Source organism: Epinephelus moara, chromosome 7 (assembly GCF_006386435.1).
Source record: "Epinephelus moara isolate mb chromosome 7, YSFRI_EMoa_1.0, whole genome shotgun sequence".
In the NCBI taxonomy this organism is placed as follows: Eukaryota; Metazoa; Chordata; class Actinopteri; order Perciformes; family Serranidae; genus Epinephelus; species Epinephelus moara.
In genome coordinates, this window is record NC_065512.1 from 18177947 (window position 1) to 18199898 (window position 21952).

General features: G+C 39.7%; 1 protein-coding gene across 1 annotated transcript in view; it reads left to right on the forward strand.

Annotated features, from left to right (window-relative positions):
• Positions 1 to 21952, forward strand: part of col4a1 (collagen, type IV, alpha 1) — a 54198-nt gene that overhangs the window by 14549 nt on the left and 17697 nt on the right. Inside the window, exons 2-18 of the mRNA XM_050049535.1 lie at positions 11074 to 11127; positions 14753 to 14842; positions 15009 to 15053; positions 15176 to 15220; positions 15473 to 15535; positions 15617 to 15670; positions 17184 to 17210; positions 17316 to 17390; positions 17486 to 17548; positions 18789 to 18824; positions 18933 to 18971; positions 20349 to 20444; positions 20550 to 20585; positions 20702 to 20761; positions 21036 to 21071; positions 21180 to 21224; positions 21338 to 21370. Of these exons, the coding sequence (XP_049905492.1) occupies positions 11074 to 11127; positions 14753 to 14842; positions 15009 to 15053; positions 15176 to 15220; positions 15473 to 15535; positions 15617 to 15670; positions 17184 to 17210; positions 17316 to 17390; positions 17486 to 17548; positions 18789 to 18824; positions 18933 to 18971; positions 20349 to 20444; positions 20550 to 20585; positions 20702 to 20761; positions 21036 to 21071; positions 21180 to 21224; positions 21338 to 21370 (897 nt within the window). The remainder of the gene's footprint in view (positions 1 to 11073; positions 11128 to 14752; positions 14843 to 15008; positions 15054 to 15175; positions 15221 to 15472; positions 15536 to 15616; positions 15671 to 17183; positions 17211 to 17315; positions 17391 to 17485; positions 17549 to 18788; positions 18825 to 18932; positions 18972 to 20348; positions 20445 to 20549; positions 20586 to 20701; positions 20762 to 21035; positions 21072 to 21179; positions 21225 to 21337; positions 21371 to 21952) is intronic.

Genomic DNA, 21952 nt, shown 5'->3' on the forward strand with positions numbered 1-21952 from the left:
GTTGTCTAACTACAGTGTTTCAGAGAAATGGGACTTTGGCGCAGTGGGCATTGTAATGTTCTTATTCTACTATGAATAAGACAGCAGGATGGAACTACATGCTAGCTAAGCTGTTTATTTTAACTTGGATTGTGCTCTCAAAACATTCTTGTATGAGGTCTTGTTAATGTTATACTGCCACTTAATGGTCACAATTTTGTTAGCACCTATCCTTGCAGGCGTTTGTTTTTAGGCTAACATGCTGTCAGAGAAATAGGCAGTCATACTCTTCATACTCAGCCTACAGACTGAGTGGTATCAATCCTCTTAGAACTTTTGGCAAGAAAGAGATTTTGCAAAATATCTAACTATTTCTACAAGTACATCCAACAAATTTAATATTGTGCCTATATTTTAATGTTTATTTCAGTAGAATGTACAGCTCATGACCTTAAATATGATAAGTATTCTTTTCAAGTTCATGCAACAAAAAGCTACGTCATTTGCTAATCTGGTTTCTTACAGTTTGATTGCAGGCTGAATATCTCCTGTAATTCCCTCTTACGTTAAATGGTGCTTTCATACCTACATTTTAGGCACTGAAGACAGGAGAATCTGAAATATGCTCAGAGAATCAAGCACAGAGCACTTAACATGAATAATGGTTTCACTTAACTTAATACCTATCTTGGCATTTAAAAAAAATCAGTACCACTCCAGTTTGTGCATGTGCAGCTCACACACACACTCACGCTGTTTACAGAACAAGTTGCACCAGGAGACTTGTCTTCCAAGTATGGCAGTCAGACAGAAAATTCCCCTCCTCCACTTCTATTCTCTCATCTCAGCCTCTCAGTACCAGAGAAGGCCAGGAATGTCAGAGCAGCACAGTTCAACCCAGCACAGTCTGAAATAACTTATCTATCCTCCTCCACTCATCTTTTATTATTCTAGTTTTTTCTGTTTATCTCACTCTGTCTCTCCTGTCTCAGTGTGTGTAGCACAGGGTTCTTGTGGGAACATTGTAGTCGTGGTCAGGAGCACCTGTGATCTTGTTGACCGTGAAGAAAAAAACACAAATAAAAACCTCAAACCACAAAAAGCTGGAATGAGTGCTGAGATGCTGATGTCATAGTTTTTATTACACCAGAATCAGCTGAGTCACATCAGCCGTACAGCTAATCTGTTTTCTAGTCTGTGCACATGTGTCTATATATGTTGCTGCTTTTTTACAGCAGTCTGCTCCATAACTGTCTCATTTAGTGTTGCTTAATGAGCCCTGCTGCCAAGTGAGATTCCTCTGACGTTTATGAAGTAAAACTATCCTGATTGTCTCCATATGGAAGCCATGATCTGCGGTTTAACGCCATGAGCACGTCTTTACGGGGTGACTTACACAGGTTAAACATCTTAGCCTGACTACGCCACTGTGGTAAAGGGACATTGGAGCTTGTAAAAGTCATTGCAACACAGAAAGAGAAAAATATGCTGTGTAACTCTATTGTTATTTCAGTGGGACTAACTGAGTCCACAGTAGAGCCCAGATGTTTATGTGAAAGTTGATGGATATGTTCATTTTAACAGCGTTGCACAACATTTTGCGGGACTCAAAGTCTCATTGGATGTCATTACGAGTAATTGGATAAGCCAACTTGAATTCAACCCAAACAGCCAAACGCCCAAAACATACAACAACAAAATGTAAACATAAAACTAAGTGATGCAACATTATGGCTAACTTGTGTACTTCTTGTCACATGGGCAGGCTGGTTGAGAAGCCATGTGACAGTTCAGGGACACAGTTTAATTTTCCTGCTTTACACCGAGGCAAAACAACTGAGTCAGAGGGACAGTCTAGACCTCACAGGTATTTGGGGCTTTTGCTGGTACTAATCCATGTGAGAAATCCATGCAGCAAAATACCCATTAGGTGCTCTTTAGATACCTTTAAGGCAGATGTTCTTTGACTGACATTATGATTGCACTGGTGGTTGCATGAAATCCTGAATTCCCGAAAGTTAAAGGAATACTTCACCCTCCAAATGAATATTTGTATATCAATTACTCACCCTGTGTTGTGTTGAATTTGTGAAGAAAGAAAGTTTTTCCTGCATGCCTCTATGGTGAGTGAAGAATCCAAAAATGTTAAAGAATTCTTGTTGAATAAAAGTCATAGGGGTCCAGATTTAACAACAGCAAAACTATGTTGAATATTTGTTTTACAAACTGTCACACAACTCAGGCAGTACAATCGAAGTCTACTTATCCAGTCCTGTGCTCAGTACTTCCTAAATACATGTGGTTTTGCTAAACCTTAGTATTTAAAAACAAAAATGAAAGTGGAAGTTGTCTGTGCTCTCTTTAAAGCCAGACTCCACTGTAATTTCACATGGTTGAACACACATGCTGCTGGTCTACTGCTTCCTCGAACAGTTATTTTTTGTGTGTTATTGTGTAACTTTGGTGTTTTAAAGGACTAGTTCAGATTCACCAAAGTCACACAATTACACAAACAAACTAACTGATGAGGCAGCAGTCGACCAGCAGCTCCAGCTTTCAGCAAAGTACAATTACAGTTTATGTCAATGGAGTCTGACTTTGAAGAGAGCTTAGATAAGTTTCACTCGTAGTTTAGCTTTAAATACTAAGGTTTAAGCAAAGATGTATGTTTGGGAAGTACTGAGCATATGAATGGATAATAAAGACTTGGATTATTCTGCAGGAGTGGTGTGAGAGTTTGTAATCAGATGTTTTAATGTAGTCTGAAACTCTATGACTTTAATTTGTCAAGAATTTGTAGGAGGCACGCGAGAAATACAAAATTTTCTTTCCAAACTGTCAGAACTTCCGGCAGCTGATATACAAAGGGTCATTTAGGGGATGAAGTCTTCCTTTAATGCTGCATTTTTTTGTCAGTTGGGGGTAGAGCTTGCTATGTTCACTAGTTTGGTGCTGGGCGGACGTGCGGCTTACAGTGGGTTTATCTGAGCATTCTTTTTTCAGCACCAACACTCTCACTCTCTTGGAGATCACACTGGACTCTTGGTAAGCTCCCAGCATACTCCATCAGAACTGTTTAGGTGCATGGATGTGTGAGAAAAGCATGTAAGCTTAATGAAACTCCAGAATACAAAGTAAAAATGGTTCAGCTGAGTTATCTTTTTCCCCCCTCAGTGAAACCCATATCAGTGTGGAAGGAAGGCTCCTCTCGCAGTGGAGGAGATAAACTTAGAGAGAATTCTCCAGTCAAATCGTTTTGTCTGGCTGCATAGATTTTCACTTTACTGGGTTCAGGAAAACTTGTGTTTTGTAGCAAAAACAAAAGCCTTCCGCAGCTCTTTTTTCTTGATAAGAGCAACCATGACTCTGGCTTACTCTGGCCCTGTCCGCTTTAGAACTTTACATTACATCATAATGCACAAAGTGGCTATTGGTTACGGCCTTAGCTTTTTTTCCTGGTTACCATGCATGTCTGTGTGATTAGAGGTTTCTTTTATGTATCTTAGGAATTCCTTTAATCAAATTCGTACCATAATTGTAGTGCCTTGACTAAATGTCACGGTGCTTGTCTGATGACCATTAAGGTTATCTAAATGTCAGCCTTTTATTAGTGTTTCATTTGTTTGTGTGTGTTATGTGTAAAGAAGGAGAGGGGATGTGAAAGGACATATCCTCCCACACAGCCCCCACAGGAGACTCTGGGGGTTTGTGAGATGCTTCAGCGGTGGTGGGAGGTTATTGCAGCAATGTGCTGGGAATGTGATGTCGTTTTTAGGAAAGGTCTGTAGATGACATTGACCAGATGTTTGCGTGATCTTCAGTCTCTCTTAACATGGTAGGAACGACGCATCCAACTGTTGCAAATATACAGTCAATGTGGAGCAATGTGGTGATGGGAATGTCTCTGCCCCCATGTGGTTATAATCAGTACTGATGCAGGACTGTTCATGAAACCTGTGTACAAAAGTCACACAGAAGGTTAATATTTATGAGTGTATTGCGATTGTGTCGCAGACAGATGAACATTTTAGGAAACATTTTAGCGCCTTTGCCATGTTTGGAGATTGGCTGCAATGAAGCGGTGGATTTGCCCACTTTGGCAAGAAGAATAGAGGCGGTGAGTCATGCAGTCGCAGTAAGCTGAAGGACAAAGTGAATGACTGCAACCCTGTGCCCTGCAGGCTGTAAAGAGAGTAACTGTAAGTTTGGGGAAATCCAGTTCCCTTTTCCATCCATTGTTTATCCTTTGTAAAGAAGCTTCAAGTTTGTATGGCTGGATGTTTCATGGGAACCATGAGATCAGGAACACAGTCAGATGCTGTGTGGTAAAGACATGGTGGTGTATTGATTGGTACTGAAACTGATTATAAGTAATGGGAGCCAAGAAATCAAGCAGTCGAAGAGGTTAGAGTGGTGATACAAGTCCAGTCTTGACCTTGGAAACAGTAGTTGACCCAACAATTTCAATTCAAGGTCCATGTTCTAGAGTTTTTGATTGTATCACACAATCTTCCCCAGCAGGTGGATTTTTGCCCAGATGATGATGATGTTGAATTGTAAATACCTATTCAGTTCCTTCTGCTGAGGACGATTGTGTGATACGATCAAAACCTCTAGAACAGTGGTTCCCAACTGGTCCAGCCATGGGGTCCAGATCTCTCCAGTCAATAGGTCACGATCCACACAGTTTGATATATGCAGCATCATACTTGTGTTTGAACATGTTGTCAAGCTAGTTTTCTGTCTCTGTCAAGTAGCTGCCTATTAGTTACTCACTCTACAGCAAGAAACTGCACTTCAAATGTGCCAGAAATCCACTGTACTTCAAAATAAAGTATGTTTTTTTGACAAACTTGACACCTTTGGTCCATTCAGAATGGACCAGTGACCCACCAAGTGGGAACCACTGCTCTAGAAAAGCTAACAAACTGACCTTGTCAGTTGCTATTTCCATGGCCAAAATTTCCACATTTTGAATCACGTTTGTGCTCAGAAAAAATGGCAAATTGAAGACCTTCAATTCCATGACAACTAGGCAAACTCCATCTGCTAAAGAAGACTGTGTGATAGGAATGAAAGCTTCAGGGGCATGTCAAATCTGAAGATGGTGTGCACCATTTTTCTATGGTTTGTGTGGTGAATGACGTTTCTTCGAAAGGGTTGGGAATGTGCAACAGTCTTGAAAGTATGTTTTCTATCATTGGGTGGATGTGTCAGAGATGTAATCCATCAGTAGCTACAGGTATATAAACACCGCCATTTTTAAAATCAGAGTGATCAATGTCCTACCATTTCAGTTTAGATAAACCCTCTGCCTCATTTTGTCAGGGCTACACATGCCCCAGAACAGCTACTACAGAAAGTTAACCTTGCAGTGAGTTTGTTTTGTATGTCCTTTTCTTCTCTCCAGTAAGGTGATGTCAACCACTACACTATGTTGAAATTTGGGAAACTTCAATAGAGATTTACAATGCCCAATCCATACCACCTTTTCTGTAACAGGCTGTGCTTGTCTCGACCACAGTGCTGCTGCTCTTGCTATTGTTTCTTTCTAGGATCCAGTTATGCAACAGCTCTATACACTCACCCTCAGTTTACATTAAGAGTGTTTGTGTTAATGTCGGGATCTCTGGACCGGCCTCCCTCGCTGGCCGAGGCCCATGATCTCAAAAGTAAACATTACTCATCACTGCCTCTCCTGGGCTCATCTCAGTGCTGGACCTAATGACGTCAGACATATCAGGCAAGTGTTTTTGGAGCCTTTTGGTTGGAATGAGGCTTATACTCAGGTAACTTCCCAGCCCTCTGACACATAGCTCCGAGCACTGAGATACATTGATCTACAGCACGAAGGCCTGTGAACGCGCCTCTGTGTACCACGCCACAAATCTCTGCAGCTACACCCACCCCATCCTCCTCTTCTGCTGGAATTTTCTGCTTCTGTTTCAGAGTGTGTCAAAGCAAACCCTCAGGCCTGTGTTTGCCAGCTCCAGCCTCAGCAAACAATCACAAACACACTGTCACATACGTACAATTACGATAAGGCACTGTTTTGCGCAGCAACCAGGAAACGTAAACACTCTGCCAGCACACGTCATATTGATTTTTCACAGTGTGGAGACATCCTGAGGCCTGCCATCCAGACTCAGGAATGACATAAACACTTGTCCAGAGACACGTGAGGCAGAGCTTGGCTGGATCTGATACAGTTTCTCCAGAGCTCAGTGACTCACCAGCCACTGTATATTCACTGTGGACATTAACACTCATCACCGCAGAATCTCAGGCTTCTGCTCAGTCTGTTTGCTCTGTGGAAGATCAAGCTGTTTGGGGAGAGTCACATCATCTTCATCTCCTCGTTTTCCCACAAGCTGATGCTCCGGCTCACACGTGCACACCATGTACCGTGCTGTATCACAATGTAAAAATACTCCATTACAGGTAAAGATAGAGCATTTAAATATTATTTGAGTAAAATACAGACGTTTATATATATATATATATATATATATATATATATATGTGACTCTCCCCAAACAGCTTGATATATATATATATATATATACATATATATATGTATATACAAATGTTATTAAAGTATCCAAAGTAAAAGTACTCATTATTCAGAATTATTAGATATTGAAGTAAAATATAAGCAACATTTTACTGTTACAGTCAATAAGCTACTTTATTTACTGTTGAGTCGTTTATAACGATGCATCATATTTTATAGAGTCACTCAATATGGTTTTTTAAGTAAAATATTAATCAGTTAAGTAACTAGTAATCATAGCAATCAGCTAGGGATGCACCAGTCCAACTTTTTCTTCCCTAAAACAGATACCCAATACTAGGGTTGCACAATATGCAAATTAAAAAAAATAAAAAAAATAAAATAAAATGAATAGAATAAAATAAAATAGAATAAAATAATAAAATGAAATGAAATAAAATAAAAATTAGATGAAAAATAAGATAAAAATAAAATGAAATAAAATAGAATAAAAAATAAAATAATACTTATTTTGACAATATGAATTTCATTTTCGCTGGAAATAAATACAAGAATTATGATAATGTGATTTTTGCAGGGGTTTGTGCCAAACAAGTATGTTACCTTATGTCTGGAATATAATTTGTAAGCCACATGCATCTCTGTAGCATCATAATGCTTCATAAATAATGGTATGTTGTGACACATTTTACCTTCATCAAAAAATGCAGCTCCTGCGATTTGGATATTGCATCTGGTCATATTGCGATGTAAAGTTTTGATTAATTGTGAAGTCCTAGCTAATACCCAAATTCAGGAAAACCCAGGATTTTTCTTAACCTCCATAAAGTACCTTGAAAAATATAAATATTTGAAATTATTTTTGATACCACAGTGAAAAATTGACATTGAGAGCATAGAAGTTATTTTTCTTATTAAAAGATAAATGTAATAATTCTTGGTTAGTGGCAGCAAACAGCAGTGATGCATCAATATGTATCAATAAATAAGTACTTTTGTCAACACTGATACCTATGCTCCTGTGTTTTACAAATTCAAAATTGACATAATGCTACCTTACTGCAAGACACTGACAGGGATCCTTTAATATAGGGTAACATAAGGCTTAAACTTAGGCATATTCATGTCTTATTTATATTTATTCATAAGACTGTGTGGTCGAGTAAGGTTTTGGTAACACCAGCGTACCATAAATAGCACTGTATGCAAGGTTTTACAGTAAAAGCTCACCTCTGCCTTCACATGAGTGCATTTACTGTGAAGCCCATGCAGGAAGCGATGAGTATAAATAGCATCTTCATGACTTAAGATTAGCTCACCGCAGCAAATGAACAAAGTAGAACAGAAAACTGTATTTGATGCGGGTCGGTCAGTTTTAGGGTCATGTATGTAGTCGAGAAAACTGGAAAATATCCTTTGCACATGTAATGAAATCCAAGTAGCATAAAATTGAAGGACTCATATAGCATATTTTACAGTACTTGGATAAATGCACTTGATGTTCCACCACTGTCAGTCATTTCTTTTCATCTCAGGCTTGTGTGTAAACTGGTAAGGCTATCATCCACCATGATGTTGGCGTTTATAAATGGTATTTATGCTAGATAATCAGACCTCTCATCCTCTGATACGCCCGCAGATCTGTATGATAAGATCCTCCTAAGATCCTTTTTTTCCCCCTGCAAATCCTCAGATGCCAAATCCGACACACATCCACTCTGTGGCTGCAAGACTCATTAGCAAGATGCTCTTTTTGTGCAGATGTCAGTTGGGTCTTTGTACCATTGCTCCCATCTGGTGTTTGGGTTTCTGGCGGTGCATAACGGACGTAGAAGCAAAACAAACAGGGGAAATCAGAGCAACACTGCTTTGATCTACCTGCAGATTACTGGGAGTGTTTGGAGATCCAGCAGTAGACATCACAGGGTGGCGGCTTTTCATCCCACACGGGCGCACAGAGCGTCTTCATCATCGTGCATGCCGGATTGAGGCTTGGGTCATGCCCTCCAACAGGGAGGAATGTCTGCTCAGCTAAGAGGATGGAGAAAACTGCAGACAGAGAAAAAAGAAGCAGAGACAGAGAGCAACAGGTGACTGGGGGAAAACTGCTGAACCACGAGCAGCTGCGATGTACTTGAGCGGTGCTGACAATATCCAAGTTCCCTCATTGCATTAGCGTGCCTGAACTCCCCTGGTGAATTATCTAGAAAAGTATAAAGAATCATGTTAATCCAGCACCAGGAGCTCTTATTGCTGCGTGCCAACAGGTTTGTCATAATAAAACACACGTGTGCTTCATTCTGAGATTTTCCTTTTCCTCTATTTGTCCTGTGACACTAATCAAATCTGAAGCAGGTGTTCCTGGAGTTTTCTTTAAGTGGCATAACAGACATTAAGGAACCAGAGGTGGAGAGGTGAGATGGAGTGAGTTTGAGGTGTCTGAGAGAGCAGGAATGGGAAATGTAGCCGGCCACACATGTGTTATATACTGCAAACAGAGGAGAACAAGTGCACTTGGACAGGATGGGGGCAATCATGGCTGAAGGTCCTGAGAGGGAGGTCTGTTTCCTTGTGGTTTCCCATGGTTTTAGAGCCACATATTGATTCAGTTATTGAGTGCGTTGAAGAGGATTGGAAGTAATAAGGAAGACAGGGAATATGTATCGGACATGGACAGGATATTGAGTTATAGAAAATGTGGAATTAAGAGTGACGTGGATAAGATGTCAGGTTTCAGAAGTTGGGAACAGACCGTGATGAACGGTGATGGAGCCATTTATTTGTTGTGTGTGTGTGTGTGTGTATGTGTGAGAACAAGAGGCAGACGGAGAGAAATATTTGTGGGTAGTGTAGCTGTGCTCCTTCTGCCCAAGCCTACACAGCCTGTCCAGAGCCTTGACAGGCTTTTGGCTGGACGCCTTGCACGTGAGTCTAGCAACAGCTGGATGATGGAGGGAAAAGAAGGAGAGGAGCGATGGAAGACAGAGCCAAGGCAGTGCAGGCCAGTTCCCAGGCTCCATCCTCTGGAGACCCCAGAGAAGAGGAAGCGGGGTGGGGGGTGGGGGGGGGCCTGAAAGGGCTGAGACCAGCTGCATTGATGTTCTGCCTGCATGTAGTTTCACGAAACTGATCAGTGAAGCTCAATGTGGCTTTAAAGTAACATGATTATTAAATTATATGTGACATTTAGAGCATTAATATCACAGCACACTGTTATAATGCCGTAATGGCATTCTGAGCAGAGAATGAATGCATGCTTGTATGCCACTGGCTAGAGCATCACCACCACTTTGCACCTCGTCATATGTTGGTTACTGCTGATGTTGGGATGGCATTGTTGCTTAGGTGTAGCACCTACCTTTGGTTCGCCTCTGGTTAACAGCTCCGTTTAGCTCCACCGGTTCAGCCACATCCATCTTGAGAACGTTGTCCACACAACTCATACATTCTGAATTTTGCACAAAGCCCCTTTAACACTGGATTGAATGACTACGTGTAAGTGCACTTGACTCTGCAGATCTTTTTAGTTCTGCAGAGCATTTTAGCATCTTTTATCTCACTGTTTTGGTTTTATAGTTGGCAGCTTAGCTGTTTTGGTTCACTCTTAGTGCTTAGCAGCTGTTTTCTGCAAAGAGGTCTAAAAACCAACTGTACAGAGGAAGCTGAACATCGTATCCTCATACATTAGTTCGTATTATATATCTCATAAAAACACACATACATTGGTTTGTATGATATATTACACATTAGTGCCTCATGAGTTATGTTACGTACTCAAAGTAAATTGAAGTTAGTAAGACTTAGATAAAGACACATGGTGATAACGTACTTTAAAACAACTCAAAGTTCCCTTGATTTCACATGGGTCCAAACTCTAGTCTCCTGGGGGAAAGTCCTGTGTTTGTTGACCCATCCACCACCATAACCCCACCGTACACGGACTTTAGGTTCTTTATTCTACTTCCTTATTTACTCCCGTGAGCATATTGGTCACAGGATTGCAGCCTTCATGATGGTGTGGGTTCTACTCCGAATGTGGTGTATTACTTTTTGTTCGTATACGTATATAAAGCAAATGAAAACAGGCTGAGCTAAAGGACAGATGAATATCAGATTTAGATTCACCAGGTGGGGAGAAGCATAACAGCTTGTTTCCGCTACCCCCAAGTGTCCAAAAAATCTATCATATTCAAGATTCAACTGAGGACATGCGACTTTGTTTATGAAATTACAGTTTTGATTTATAAATGCTCATCTGTGAGATGGAACAACAGGCTTGCATGTAAACATTGCAAAAGTTTGTCTGGCCGCTCACTGCGGTGATTTACAGTTTCAGTGGGACATCTAGGACACTGACATGTTGTAAAAGAATGAACACTATACACATCTGATGGATGACATGAACTGACCCTCAGCAGATGTCTGTTGATATTGTCCAACTGGCAAACAGTATCTTCATTTTTGCTCTGCTCTCCGTGTTTATTTTCCTTTTTTTGTCAAGCACAAACCCATGTTCTTTTTACATGTTTTGTTCTTCCAGTCAATGCACCATTAATTTTTATGTTTCTTTTTCTCCTCAGGGCTGTGGGACATCGTGTGGAAAATGTGACTGCAGCGGTGTGAAAGGAGCAAAGGTAAGAATTTCACCTACTTTATATCAGGCTGTCATGTTAGTTTTCAGTTAATGCAAAGTGCTTTTTAAGTTTATAGCAGACCGAAGCAGACGTGACGCTGCATCTTATGTTCTGGGGTCAGCTCAGTGGGACATACTGGAGCTGCCTGGGCCTGGGTGGAAAAGCAGTGGATGGGGCTCAGTCACGGAGCATAGACCAGCAGAGGAACAAAGATCAGTTTGAATTAGAGCATGTCCAGACACACAGCTGGGCTGAAGGCCTTATTCCCATCAGGCGGAGCGAGGCTCTCAGATGCAGATGTAGATGTGGGGACACCAGTCATGAACTGGCCATGAGCCTTTGAGCTGTCAGCACTAGCATGAGTGTTAATCACTGACCTGAAACATGAAAAGCTGGTTTTCACTGACTTGGGCAAAGGTAGTTTTCCTGTTACTACATTTTTTTTCTCTAAAGATACTAGACAGTTGTTCTTTGTTATTGCAGTTAAAGATGATAATATTGTGTATTATTCTTATTGTAACAAATCACTATAAAATACTATAACCAATAATAAATTCATCCTACTATGAAGTATTGCATTTGTAGCCAAAGCCTCATATATCTTATTCAGTCAGACTTCTACGAGGTAAGTACCAGGAAAAAGCACATATTTCAGCCACACAAAAAAATGTTACCTTATTGACAGTGAATTATGGCAGACGTTTGTAGACTTTAAAGGTCCAGCGTGTAGGATTTAGGGGTATATATTGGCATAAGTGCAATATAAGAAGTATGTTTTCTTTAGTGTTTAATCACCTGAAAATAAGAATTGTAGTGATTTTGTTACCTTAGAATGAGTCGCTTATATCTACATAGGGAGCAGGTCTTCATCCATGGAGCCCGCCATATTGTACTACCATGTTTCCACAGTAGGCAGGAACGAGCAAACCAAACACTGACTCTACGTAGATAGGGCCATTCCCATTTTTGCCTCAGTTACAATAGTTAGCAGCCCCTCTGTTATGAGCAGCATTGGAGAAAAACAGATTTTTAATATAATTTGCCTCCTTGTAAAAACCTCCTGTCTGGGACCAGTTGCACAAAGCACCTTAAGTTTTCTCCTTAAGTATGACACTTAAGGTTTAATTTCTCCGTAGTGGTACAGCATTCCTTGAAAGGTTTCCTTAGTTAGGGAAAAACATTAACTCATTTGCTGCGTTGAAAGAGATTTTACAGCAGTAAAAGTTACCATGGAGACTGTTTGTTTGCTTGGACTCAGGCTTGTTATGCCTGTTATCGTCCCACAAAGTTACCTTATAGTTAGTGAAAAAATGGCAGAAGAAAAGAAGACAAGGAGAAAAAGATTATACTTCTGGGGGAGTGCAATCATAGAAAGCACAAATTACAAAGTAAATTTGATCCCCAAATACCAGCAAACAAAAAAAAACGATTGTAATTCATTCAAATCCAAAGTGTAAAATCAAAAGCGTATTTTTTGGGTTCTCCTGGTTGCAGAACACTCTTCTCAGGTTGTATTAGTTTTTTTCCTTTATCACCATAAACTCGGTCATGTTTTAGTTAAGATAGAGTCAGAGGTACCTTAAGTTGTTTTTTTGTTTTTTTTTTTGGTTGCTAAGGTCTTTTGTGCAACAGTTCAGGGATTTCTTAAGGGTAAGACAAAGACAAGGAGAAAAGCATAAATACTTAAGTGACTCAAAACTCAAGGGTGTTTTGTGCAACTGATTTTACTTTGAAGAAACCCTAACCAGGACTTGAAAGAATATCTTAACTTAAGGTATTTCGTGTAACTGGCCCCTGGATCTTAAGCTATCAGAGAAAAGATGTGGGCACATATTAGCAGGTGCTGGGCTAGTGGCCAGTTTTCAACACGCCGAACAGCAGTGGATAAACACTGATTTTTAAGGTGAACCTGCTTTTTTTCAGTGGTTTTACTGGTTTTAATCACTTGATCTATTTGTTTTGGAGAGGAAGCGACCTCTGCAGATGATTCGACTCCTGGTAAAAACCTCCTGGACAATGAACACTAAAGGAATCATGACCGGGAGTCCATGTCCACAGTCTTTGGTTTAACTGGTCACATCCAGTAGACACGTGAAACCTGTTACGAGGGTTCACAACACTCCTTTGTTTTTCTTTGTCACTACCAAAGAAAGTCGGGAACCGCTGCATTAGTTCATTTATTTTTCACTGCAACCCCTGCTGTTTGAGAGTACATGCGTATTATTGGCTCAGTTATATCAGACGACTGCAGGGTGTTATCTGTCCTCTTAGTGCAACAGTCTGGCCTTTTATGGCTCATTCTTACAGCAACAGTAGCCAAACATTCAGCTCCCCCCCGACAACAACAGATGTACTGACTGTGTTCGATGGAGCCCGGCCAATCCGCTGTGGATTCAAAGCACTTCTGTGTTTTGAAACAGCCTTCCCTAAAATCTCATGTGATCCTTGTTTCCAATGATATCACTTCCTTACGATGTATAACAAGAGTTGTCATAGTAACGCTATTGATAATTCCCATAGTTTAAAAAGCTGTGTTTCTACTGACTGATGGGAGTCAGATGTGTTGTGGTCAGGGAATGGTAATTGATCCAAACAGTTTCAACATGTTACACATCACTCTTTCATGTTTGGCAGCTCAGAGAGGATTGTGAAGCTTACTGGAGCGTGGCTCTCCTTCACAAAGCAATGCTGCCATCTAGTGGTAGATAGTGGAAACAACATGCAGTCAGTTTTGGGTCACTGCAGAGGAGGATTTGTTGTTACCAATATTAATATTGTGCATGAACAGCATTACATGCAATATTCTATGTTTCTTATTTATCAAGTAAAATGCAATTGAAGGTCCAATACGTAGGATTAAGGGGCATCTATTGGCAGAAATGGTATAAAATATAAATAACTATGATTTCATTGGTATATTATCAGCAGCAGCAGGTCCTCTTCCAAAAAGCCCCCTATGTTGCACTGCCATGTTTCTATAGTAGCCCAAACTGGACAAACCAAACACTGGGTCTAGAGAGGGCCCTTTAGGGTTTTTTTTTTTTTTTTTTTTACATTACCTGAAGGCCACCATTACAGGTTTGGAATGGGAGGGGTGAGAAAAGGGGTACTGAGTTGGTTGCAATCTGTAATCTCACCACTAGATGCCACTAAATCCCACACACTGGTTCTTTAAGTAAATAGAAATGTGTTTATGATTGGCTGTTTTGGCACTGGATGGACCCACATGTACCACATGTATACTTTCTTAATGACAGTTTAGCAGTGGTGTAAAATGATCCCAACCTGATAGGAATGGGTGAAATACACATTTTTAAATGTATCTAATGCCCCGAAAAGTGTCTCAATCTGTGCTACAATCCATTTGAATCCGTTATACATTATTTGAATGTTAGAAAATTAGCAATGTCACCACAACAACAGACACACTTTCAGCATCTAGTAGTCAGTCTTAGACATTGAGTAAGTATTGAATGGCATTGTGACCTATTACATTTGCTTTGGGTGTGAAACTCTAACACATTTAGGAAATCATACATTTCTTTGATATCTGTTATGAAAAAAGCATATATATAAATATTTATTTTATCTTTGTATCATTAACATGACTGTCTGTGCTTTAAAGGGTGAGCGTGGATTTCCTGGTCTACAAGGTAATATGGGATTTCCAGGGATGCAGGGACCTGAAGGGCCTCCAGGACCTATCGGCCCCACGGTCAGTACGCACACATACACACAATAAAGTTCATAACCACAGAAAACCTAGCCTGACCTAATCTTTGTCCTCCAGTCTACACATGTGACATTGTGAGCAGATGATATAGCCATAAAAACACATTCCTCTCCGTTATGATAATCCTGATGTCTTTGGTTTCTCCCAGGGAGCAGTCGGTGAACCTGGGGCTCCTGGAATAAAAGGAGTGCGGGTAAGTAACCATCACAAATATGACATACAATAGTCTATTGTATGATTATGAGAAGGAAAATGATTGCTTATGTTGTGGTGTTGTCATGAGACAGTAACGCTGACATTGTTGTGATCTTGCAGGGTCCTCCTGGTCTGCCAGGTTTCCCAGGAAACCCAGGCCTACCAGTAAGTTCCTTTGATCTGCCTCACATCCTGCAACAATCCAGTAAATTCACCCCATCACAATAAGAATGTGTCTAACATGCAATCACACTCTTAAAAGTAATATCCTCTAAATAACAAGGCTTTAGATTGTGTTGTTACTTCTCAGGCTGCATTTTATTTTTGGAGTTTAAGACAGAGTGGTCAGGAAGCAGCAGAGACTTTGTCCTCGTGTAAATTGTCTCAGATTGTCTATTTGTGCATTCCTCCTCTTAGGGCATCAATGGAAACGATGGCCCACAAGGTTTGCCAGGCATCCCAGGATGCAACGGGACTAAAGTAAGCCACTTCTAAAACGTTCTACTGTGTTTCGAAGCAGATTTGTTTGTGCCTTCTGACTGTGTTGTGTGTGTGTTTCAGGGAGACAGAGGAAGGGATGGCACTCCTGGTTTTCCTGGTCTTCAAGGACCTCCTGTAAGAACTGTGACTCTCATGACAATCAAATACCACCCCACTGACCAACACATAACTCTTTTCTTTTTGGAAATGGCCCAGTTGGCTTGGAGCAGCTCTCCTCAGCTCATATAGAACCATATATCTAGAGTTAAAACATCATAACCCCTACACTGATACATGCCATATTAATATGTTAACTAAGCAGTATCTTAAAGCAGCCCTGTCTCCTGGAAATTACAAGCATTTAAAATAGCAAATACCTTTTTTGAGGTTCTCCATTAGCCACTGCATTGCAGCAGCTATTCTCCCTAAAGGTCACATATAACACGTTACAAAATAACTGGACTAGCCTAAAACATTGACAAAGATGAACACGACAGCTCCTGGTAATGCAGTAAATAAAATATATGTTTTTCTGTAATTTCATTTGGTAAGTAACTGCCATTTTGGGGCTAAATTTTGCTCTGATTACCTGATGATGCTCCATTATTGTAATATTAGACCAAGTATTTACATATTACTGTACATTCACATTTATATTTCTCTATACACACATTACATGTGCATTAAAAGGAATGGTTCCCAGGAAAAACAATATTTTCACCATGCATGAAGTTCATTACAGTGTATGAATCTTATTATATAGGTCGCCTTTTGTTGTAGTCTCCTTTGGAAAACGTGAAAATTAAATTAGTTAAATGTCCCTGCACCACAAACAAAGAGAACAGGTAACCATAATGCCGAGCGAATTATGTTTTCTATTAACATAAGGAGGAAATGTTGTGACTTAACTTATCTGGGAAGTCAGATAATAACTGTTTACTGACAACGTGTTTCATTTGTTTTCCTCCACAACAGGCAGCAATGCAATACAGCATCCACTGACTTCAGCATTATATTTTTATTATTGCCTTTATTTATTAAAGTTCAACCAAAACCATGACCTTCCTCTAACCAAAGCCAAAGTGCATATGTTGCCAAACCAGTGATTCCCAAGTGGTGGGTCAGGGTCCAAAAGTGGGTTGCGGGCCATTTTAAATGACCCACACATAGTTTGTAAAAAAAATAAACAAATAAATTTCAGCACAGAGCTTTTATTTTGAAGTGCTGTTTTCTATTTTGGAGGGAGTGGCTAATGGACAGCTATGTAACAGACACAGCAAACTTGCTCAATGACATGACCAAACGCAAGTATGATGCTGAATATATTCAAATTTGGGACCTAGAACTAATGACTCAGGAGAAATCTGGAACCTGTGGCTGGACCAGTTGGGAACCACTGGCCTAAACCTAGTTGTAGACAGGATTCTGGATGTGAACTCAGGATTTTAGCCCAACCACCTCGTTGTGACTCCACTGTGGTACATATATGTAGTGTTTCATTAACTTAAAGAAATGTTTTCCAGTCAGCGATCATATTGTCACGACAACAAAATCATTAAAACAATTTTACACATATGTAGTTTCTAAGAGACAGAGCTCATGCTGCCAGTACATGTATGAATATGTAATCACTGTCCTCTCTTCTCAGGGCATCCCAGGAATTCCCGGAATGAAGGTCAGCTGAAATTTATAAAGCGTTAACATTTTACATGTGAACGAGTTTGTCAAACAGTACAAGTATGCCCCATCTTCACATTTATTTTTGTCTTGACTCCTACAGGGTGACCCTGGTGGTGTGATCGGGATTGTTCCCCTGAAAGGAGACAGAGGATTCCCTGGCACACCTGGATTACCTGTACGTTGTGTGTGTTTGTGTGTCAAAAGAAAAAGAGATCAACTGAAACAATGTAATCTGAGTTTCCATGTGAATTCAAATCTTTGCTCTCACAGGGATCAATTGGATCTCCTGGACCTACTGGACCTCCAGGACCTCGAGGCTATGCAGGACTCAAAGTGAGTTAGTCTCTCCTACAGTGATGGACTGTTTATCGTCCTACAGAGTCAGTGATAAACCTTATGAGCTATGGAATATTGGTTATACAGAGACATGTGATTATCATTAAAGTCCTCCTCCACTCAGAAATGTGTTTTCTTATGTTTATGTCCACTAAAATAGCCGACTTAAACTATACTGACTTGTATCTGTGCAAAGTGTGATACAACCACTAACGCTGCAGTTAGTCTACAAGCTAACAAGCTAATAAACAACATAAACACATAAGAGATGCTAACTACAATTACCAGTCTGATATATCTGTTAGTCGCTGATTTTGGTGCACAACAGACTCCTCATCTGAGTCTTTTTTTTGGTCAAAATTATAGTCTCTTACTGCAGCTGGGTTACTGTACGTTCCTCCCACCCCACCCCATGACCCCAACATCTCAAATAACAAAAACAAGCAAAACAAAAAAACAAACAAAATAATAGTAAAATCCTCTTCCTTCTCTCCTCATTTTCCCCTGACCTTATTACTTTTGAATAATACCCATTTTCTGTATTCTCTTCCATCTTGCATCAAACAGTTTAGCTAGATTCCCACAGCTGTGGTTTATAATCTCCATTTCGTAGATCTTGTTAATTGTATCCTTCCCTTTGCTTAGTTATGGTGCCTCTGATTTCAACCAGTTTTTTGTTATCTGTTAGTGCGACTATTCTAAAAATTCATTTTGTTGAGAGAGTAGCTGTGGTGTTCGGCCAAGTATAGAAAAATTCTGTCAATCACTTCCCTTATTTCTGTCCAATATTGCTGCCAAACCGGACAGGAATAGAATATGTGAGTATGGTTGGCTTCTACCTCTCCCTAGAGTACTTTGCTAAGATAACAGGGATTAAAAAGAAATGCATTTGATTTTCCCAAGAATATTTTCTCCAAATTAATTAACTTGTGGTCCTTCTGAGTCTGAGTCTGAGTCTGGGTCCCACCTAGGCTCAGACATGTATGACTGAATCCTAAAGCCATCTTGGTGGGCACTGTTCTTTTACCGGTCAATGTTATTATGTGGAAAAAAACCATGTTAAACAACATATTAATCATAGTGTATCTAACTTTAATATGACACCAAACTGTACAGGAAAGAGCACAGATTAACAGCATTTTAAACCTGGCAGATGCTGTTGGATGATTTGTTTATTAGTGAGATACAGTACTGGTATAATCAGCTTGTTTAACCAATTGAATTAATTGTTTGACAGGGTGAACCTGGCCCACCTGGCCCTCCTGGAGAGAAGGTAAGACTCGTCATATATAAAGATTTTACAAGTGTAAAACAAAATTCTCTAACTTCATCAACCAGTGGAGATGTAATAGTAACTTTTTTTTTTCTTACTTCCCTGCAGGGTGACAAGCTGGCCTTTGTGAGTGAGAAGGGAGATAAGGTGAGGATTTTTGTTTATATATATGTTGTCTGCAAAACAGCTACATTTCGTATATGATGCTATCACTGTAGAGGCAGTGGGAGCACTTTTGAGTTCAGTAATAAAACTGTGATAATGGGGTAATAACTTTCTTAACATGTTTATTTTCATGTATGAAATGATTGCATGATTTGATGATACCATCTAAAAACAAAAGAGCATGAATCTCAGCATTAGTGTTGCAATTTCCTAGAATTGTCTCGTGATTGCATTTGCATTACACTGATATTAGAAAGATAGTTATATACTCACAAGTAGATGCAAGGCTGTTAGTAAGGAACATCAAAGAAAAGAGTAACACTTGCATACTGACTGCAGCCTGTATATTTATTAAAATGGACATTTTGGTCCTAGTTGGATCATTACTCTAATTAATTTTAACAGTAACCTGGTTATTTTGAGGTTAGCCAATTGTTTGCCGCATTATGTCTATTATTTTATAACATAAATGAAACTCTCATGGCACAAATATATTCTCACTGCAATTATCATGATATTAGCCAGTTTCTACTTTGAGAAATTGCGTTTGTAACCACGATATTATTCCGTTATTTCCTCATAATTACTGAGCTGTAATGGAAAGTGATACTGAGGTAGCTCCTCCTGCTACACGTGTTGTACAATACTTATCATAAAAATAAGTTTGACAAAGGGGCATATTTTCACGGCCCTCTTTTCAGATTTATGACGAAGCAGTTTCCATATTATCCAATGGATCTTTTAAATGGTTTGTTCAGCTCATTGTTCCTCAAAGTGCGGCCAGTGGGTCAATGACGGCCTTTGAAAACAATTTGTGCAGCCTTTGAACATGACATTAAATGCATGCGTTTTATTTTAATCATTTGCGACCCATTTCAAAACTTTGCCTTTCAATCATCTAAATTTATTACACTACTTGGAGACTGCATCAAACTGTGCCCTCCTAAAATGTGTCTGTCCAATTAGGGATGACAACCTGTAAAAACGACTGGTTGCATGACAGCTAGTGGCACGGTAATTACGTTCTGACATCACAGCTAGTGCTATTAGCTTATTAGCTTTTTCCTGTGCAGCCCTCAATCATATGCTGGCTCTCTCAATTGGCACTCAGTCACCAAATCTTTGATCACCTCTGATTTAGCTTAAAAGGTATGAGAATTTTCTCAACCCATTAAGGAACATTTGATTCATCAGTTCACCTGAAAAAAAAAAATCACTGAATTTTGAGATACTTGGTTTTCCCTTGATGATTTGCTTTTTGATTCACTGAAAGTTTGTGTCTAATTTTTAATGTGTTGTTCTTGTTAAGATATGTCTGTAGTTTCAGCTATTATTGTAATCATCGCTGTCTCCCTGCAGGGTGACCGAGGATTTCGTGGCCCACCCGGCCCTCCTGGACCTCCCTACCAGGGAGTGGGAGGAGGTCATACCACAGTGCACGTACCTGGACCTCAGGTACTCACTCAGCTCTTTGAAGCAGAATTGTACTATTTTTGGTTTTAAATAGCTCACAAGGGCTAAACTTATTTCCTGAATATGTTTTTTTTTTTTTTTTTAAAGGGTGAAAGAGGACTTCCAGGAGACAAAGGAGACCAGGTTAGTAATTTGCTCTTTAATGTTGAGGTGTATGAGTTCCTTTCTGTGCACACAGGCTGTTTGTTATCTTTTAGCTCAACTTTCTAGTTTTTTGAGACGCCTGATTTCCTTTGCAGGGTGTTTGCGCCCCATATCAAAATGGTATCAAAGGTGATCCCGGCCCACCTGGACCAAGAGTAAGTGGCAAAAATACACTGGATTGTATCATGATATAATAGATAAAGAAGGATGCTCAGGATTAGATGTCACTGTATGATTTTTATGCAGATTCCTCAAAGGGTTTAGGAAACATGGAAAATATATTTTTTATATTGTGTCATTTAAAAAAAAAATTACAAACTTGTTTCACCTAAGTTTCTTTGTGAACACATTTAAAGCTTCTACAGATTCAGTTCTTTGTAGCAATCTCTGTATCATCAAATCATAACAACACCGTCTCTGTAATTTTAGGGTAAACCTGGCAAGGATGGAGAGCATGGATCGAAGGTAACAATAGTTTACCGTATTATCCACCTACTGTACTGTACTGCCTGACTGCTCTTTGGTTTTAAATTATGAATTATTTATAGCTACAGTATGCATACTTTCATACAGGGAGAAAAAGGCTTCCCCGGAGGCTCTGGATATCCTGGTTCGCAGGTAACTAATGCAACTTTTATTTACTCCACATTATATTCAAAGCTTTAATCTAAAACTTACATGATCTCTGAGGTGTTGTTGTCAGACCGACTAAACTCTTTGTCTTGTTTCAGGGTGAAAAGGGAGAAAGAGGACCACCAGGTTATGTAAGTGATCTCTCTCCGCCCTCCTTTTTCTCCCTTATTCACTCACTCTCTTTCCCATCAGCTGCAAAGAGGATGAATTATAATTACTGCCAGCAGATGTCACCACATATTCATTCAGATAGAGTTATGTTAAAGGGGTAATGAAACTGAAACGGTCATATGTCTTCTATAACTAGCTGAGAAAATCAATTCATCATAATTACATCATTTAAGTTAGGCCTGAAGTTTCTATCCAGGACACCAAGGTCACGTTCTTGGTCTTGTATCTAGACAATATGGGAGTTTAACAAAGTTTGCACTGAAGTTACCTTTCAGCAGAAAATCTACAGTTACATACAAATCACATGTAGTACAGTATCTCATATAAGTGAGTACACCCCTCCCATTTTTGCAAATATTTCATTATATCTTGTCATGGGACAACACTATAGAAATGACACTTTGATATAACTTAAAGTAGTCAGTGTACAGCTTGTATAGTAGTATAGATTTACCTTCCTCTGAAAATTACTCAAAACACAGCCATCAACATCTAAACAGCTGGCAACATAAGTGAGTACACCCCACAGTGAACATGTCCAA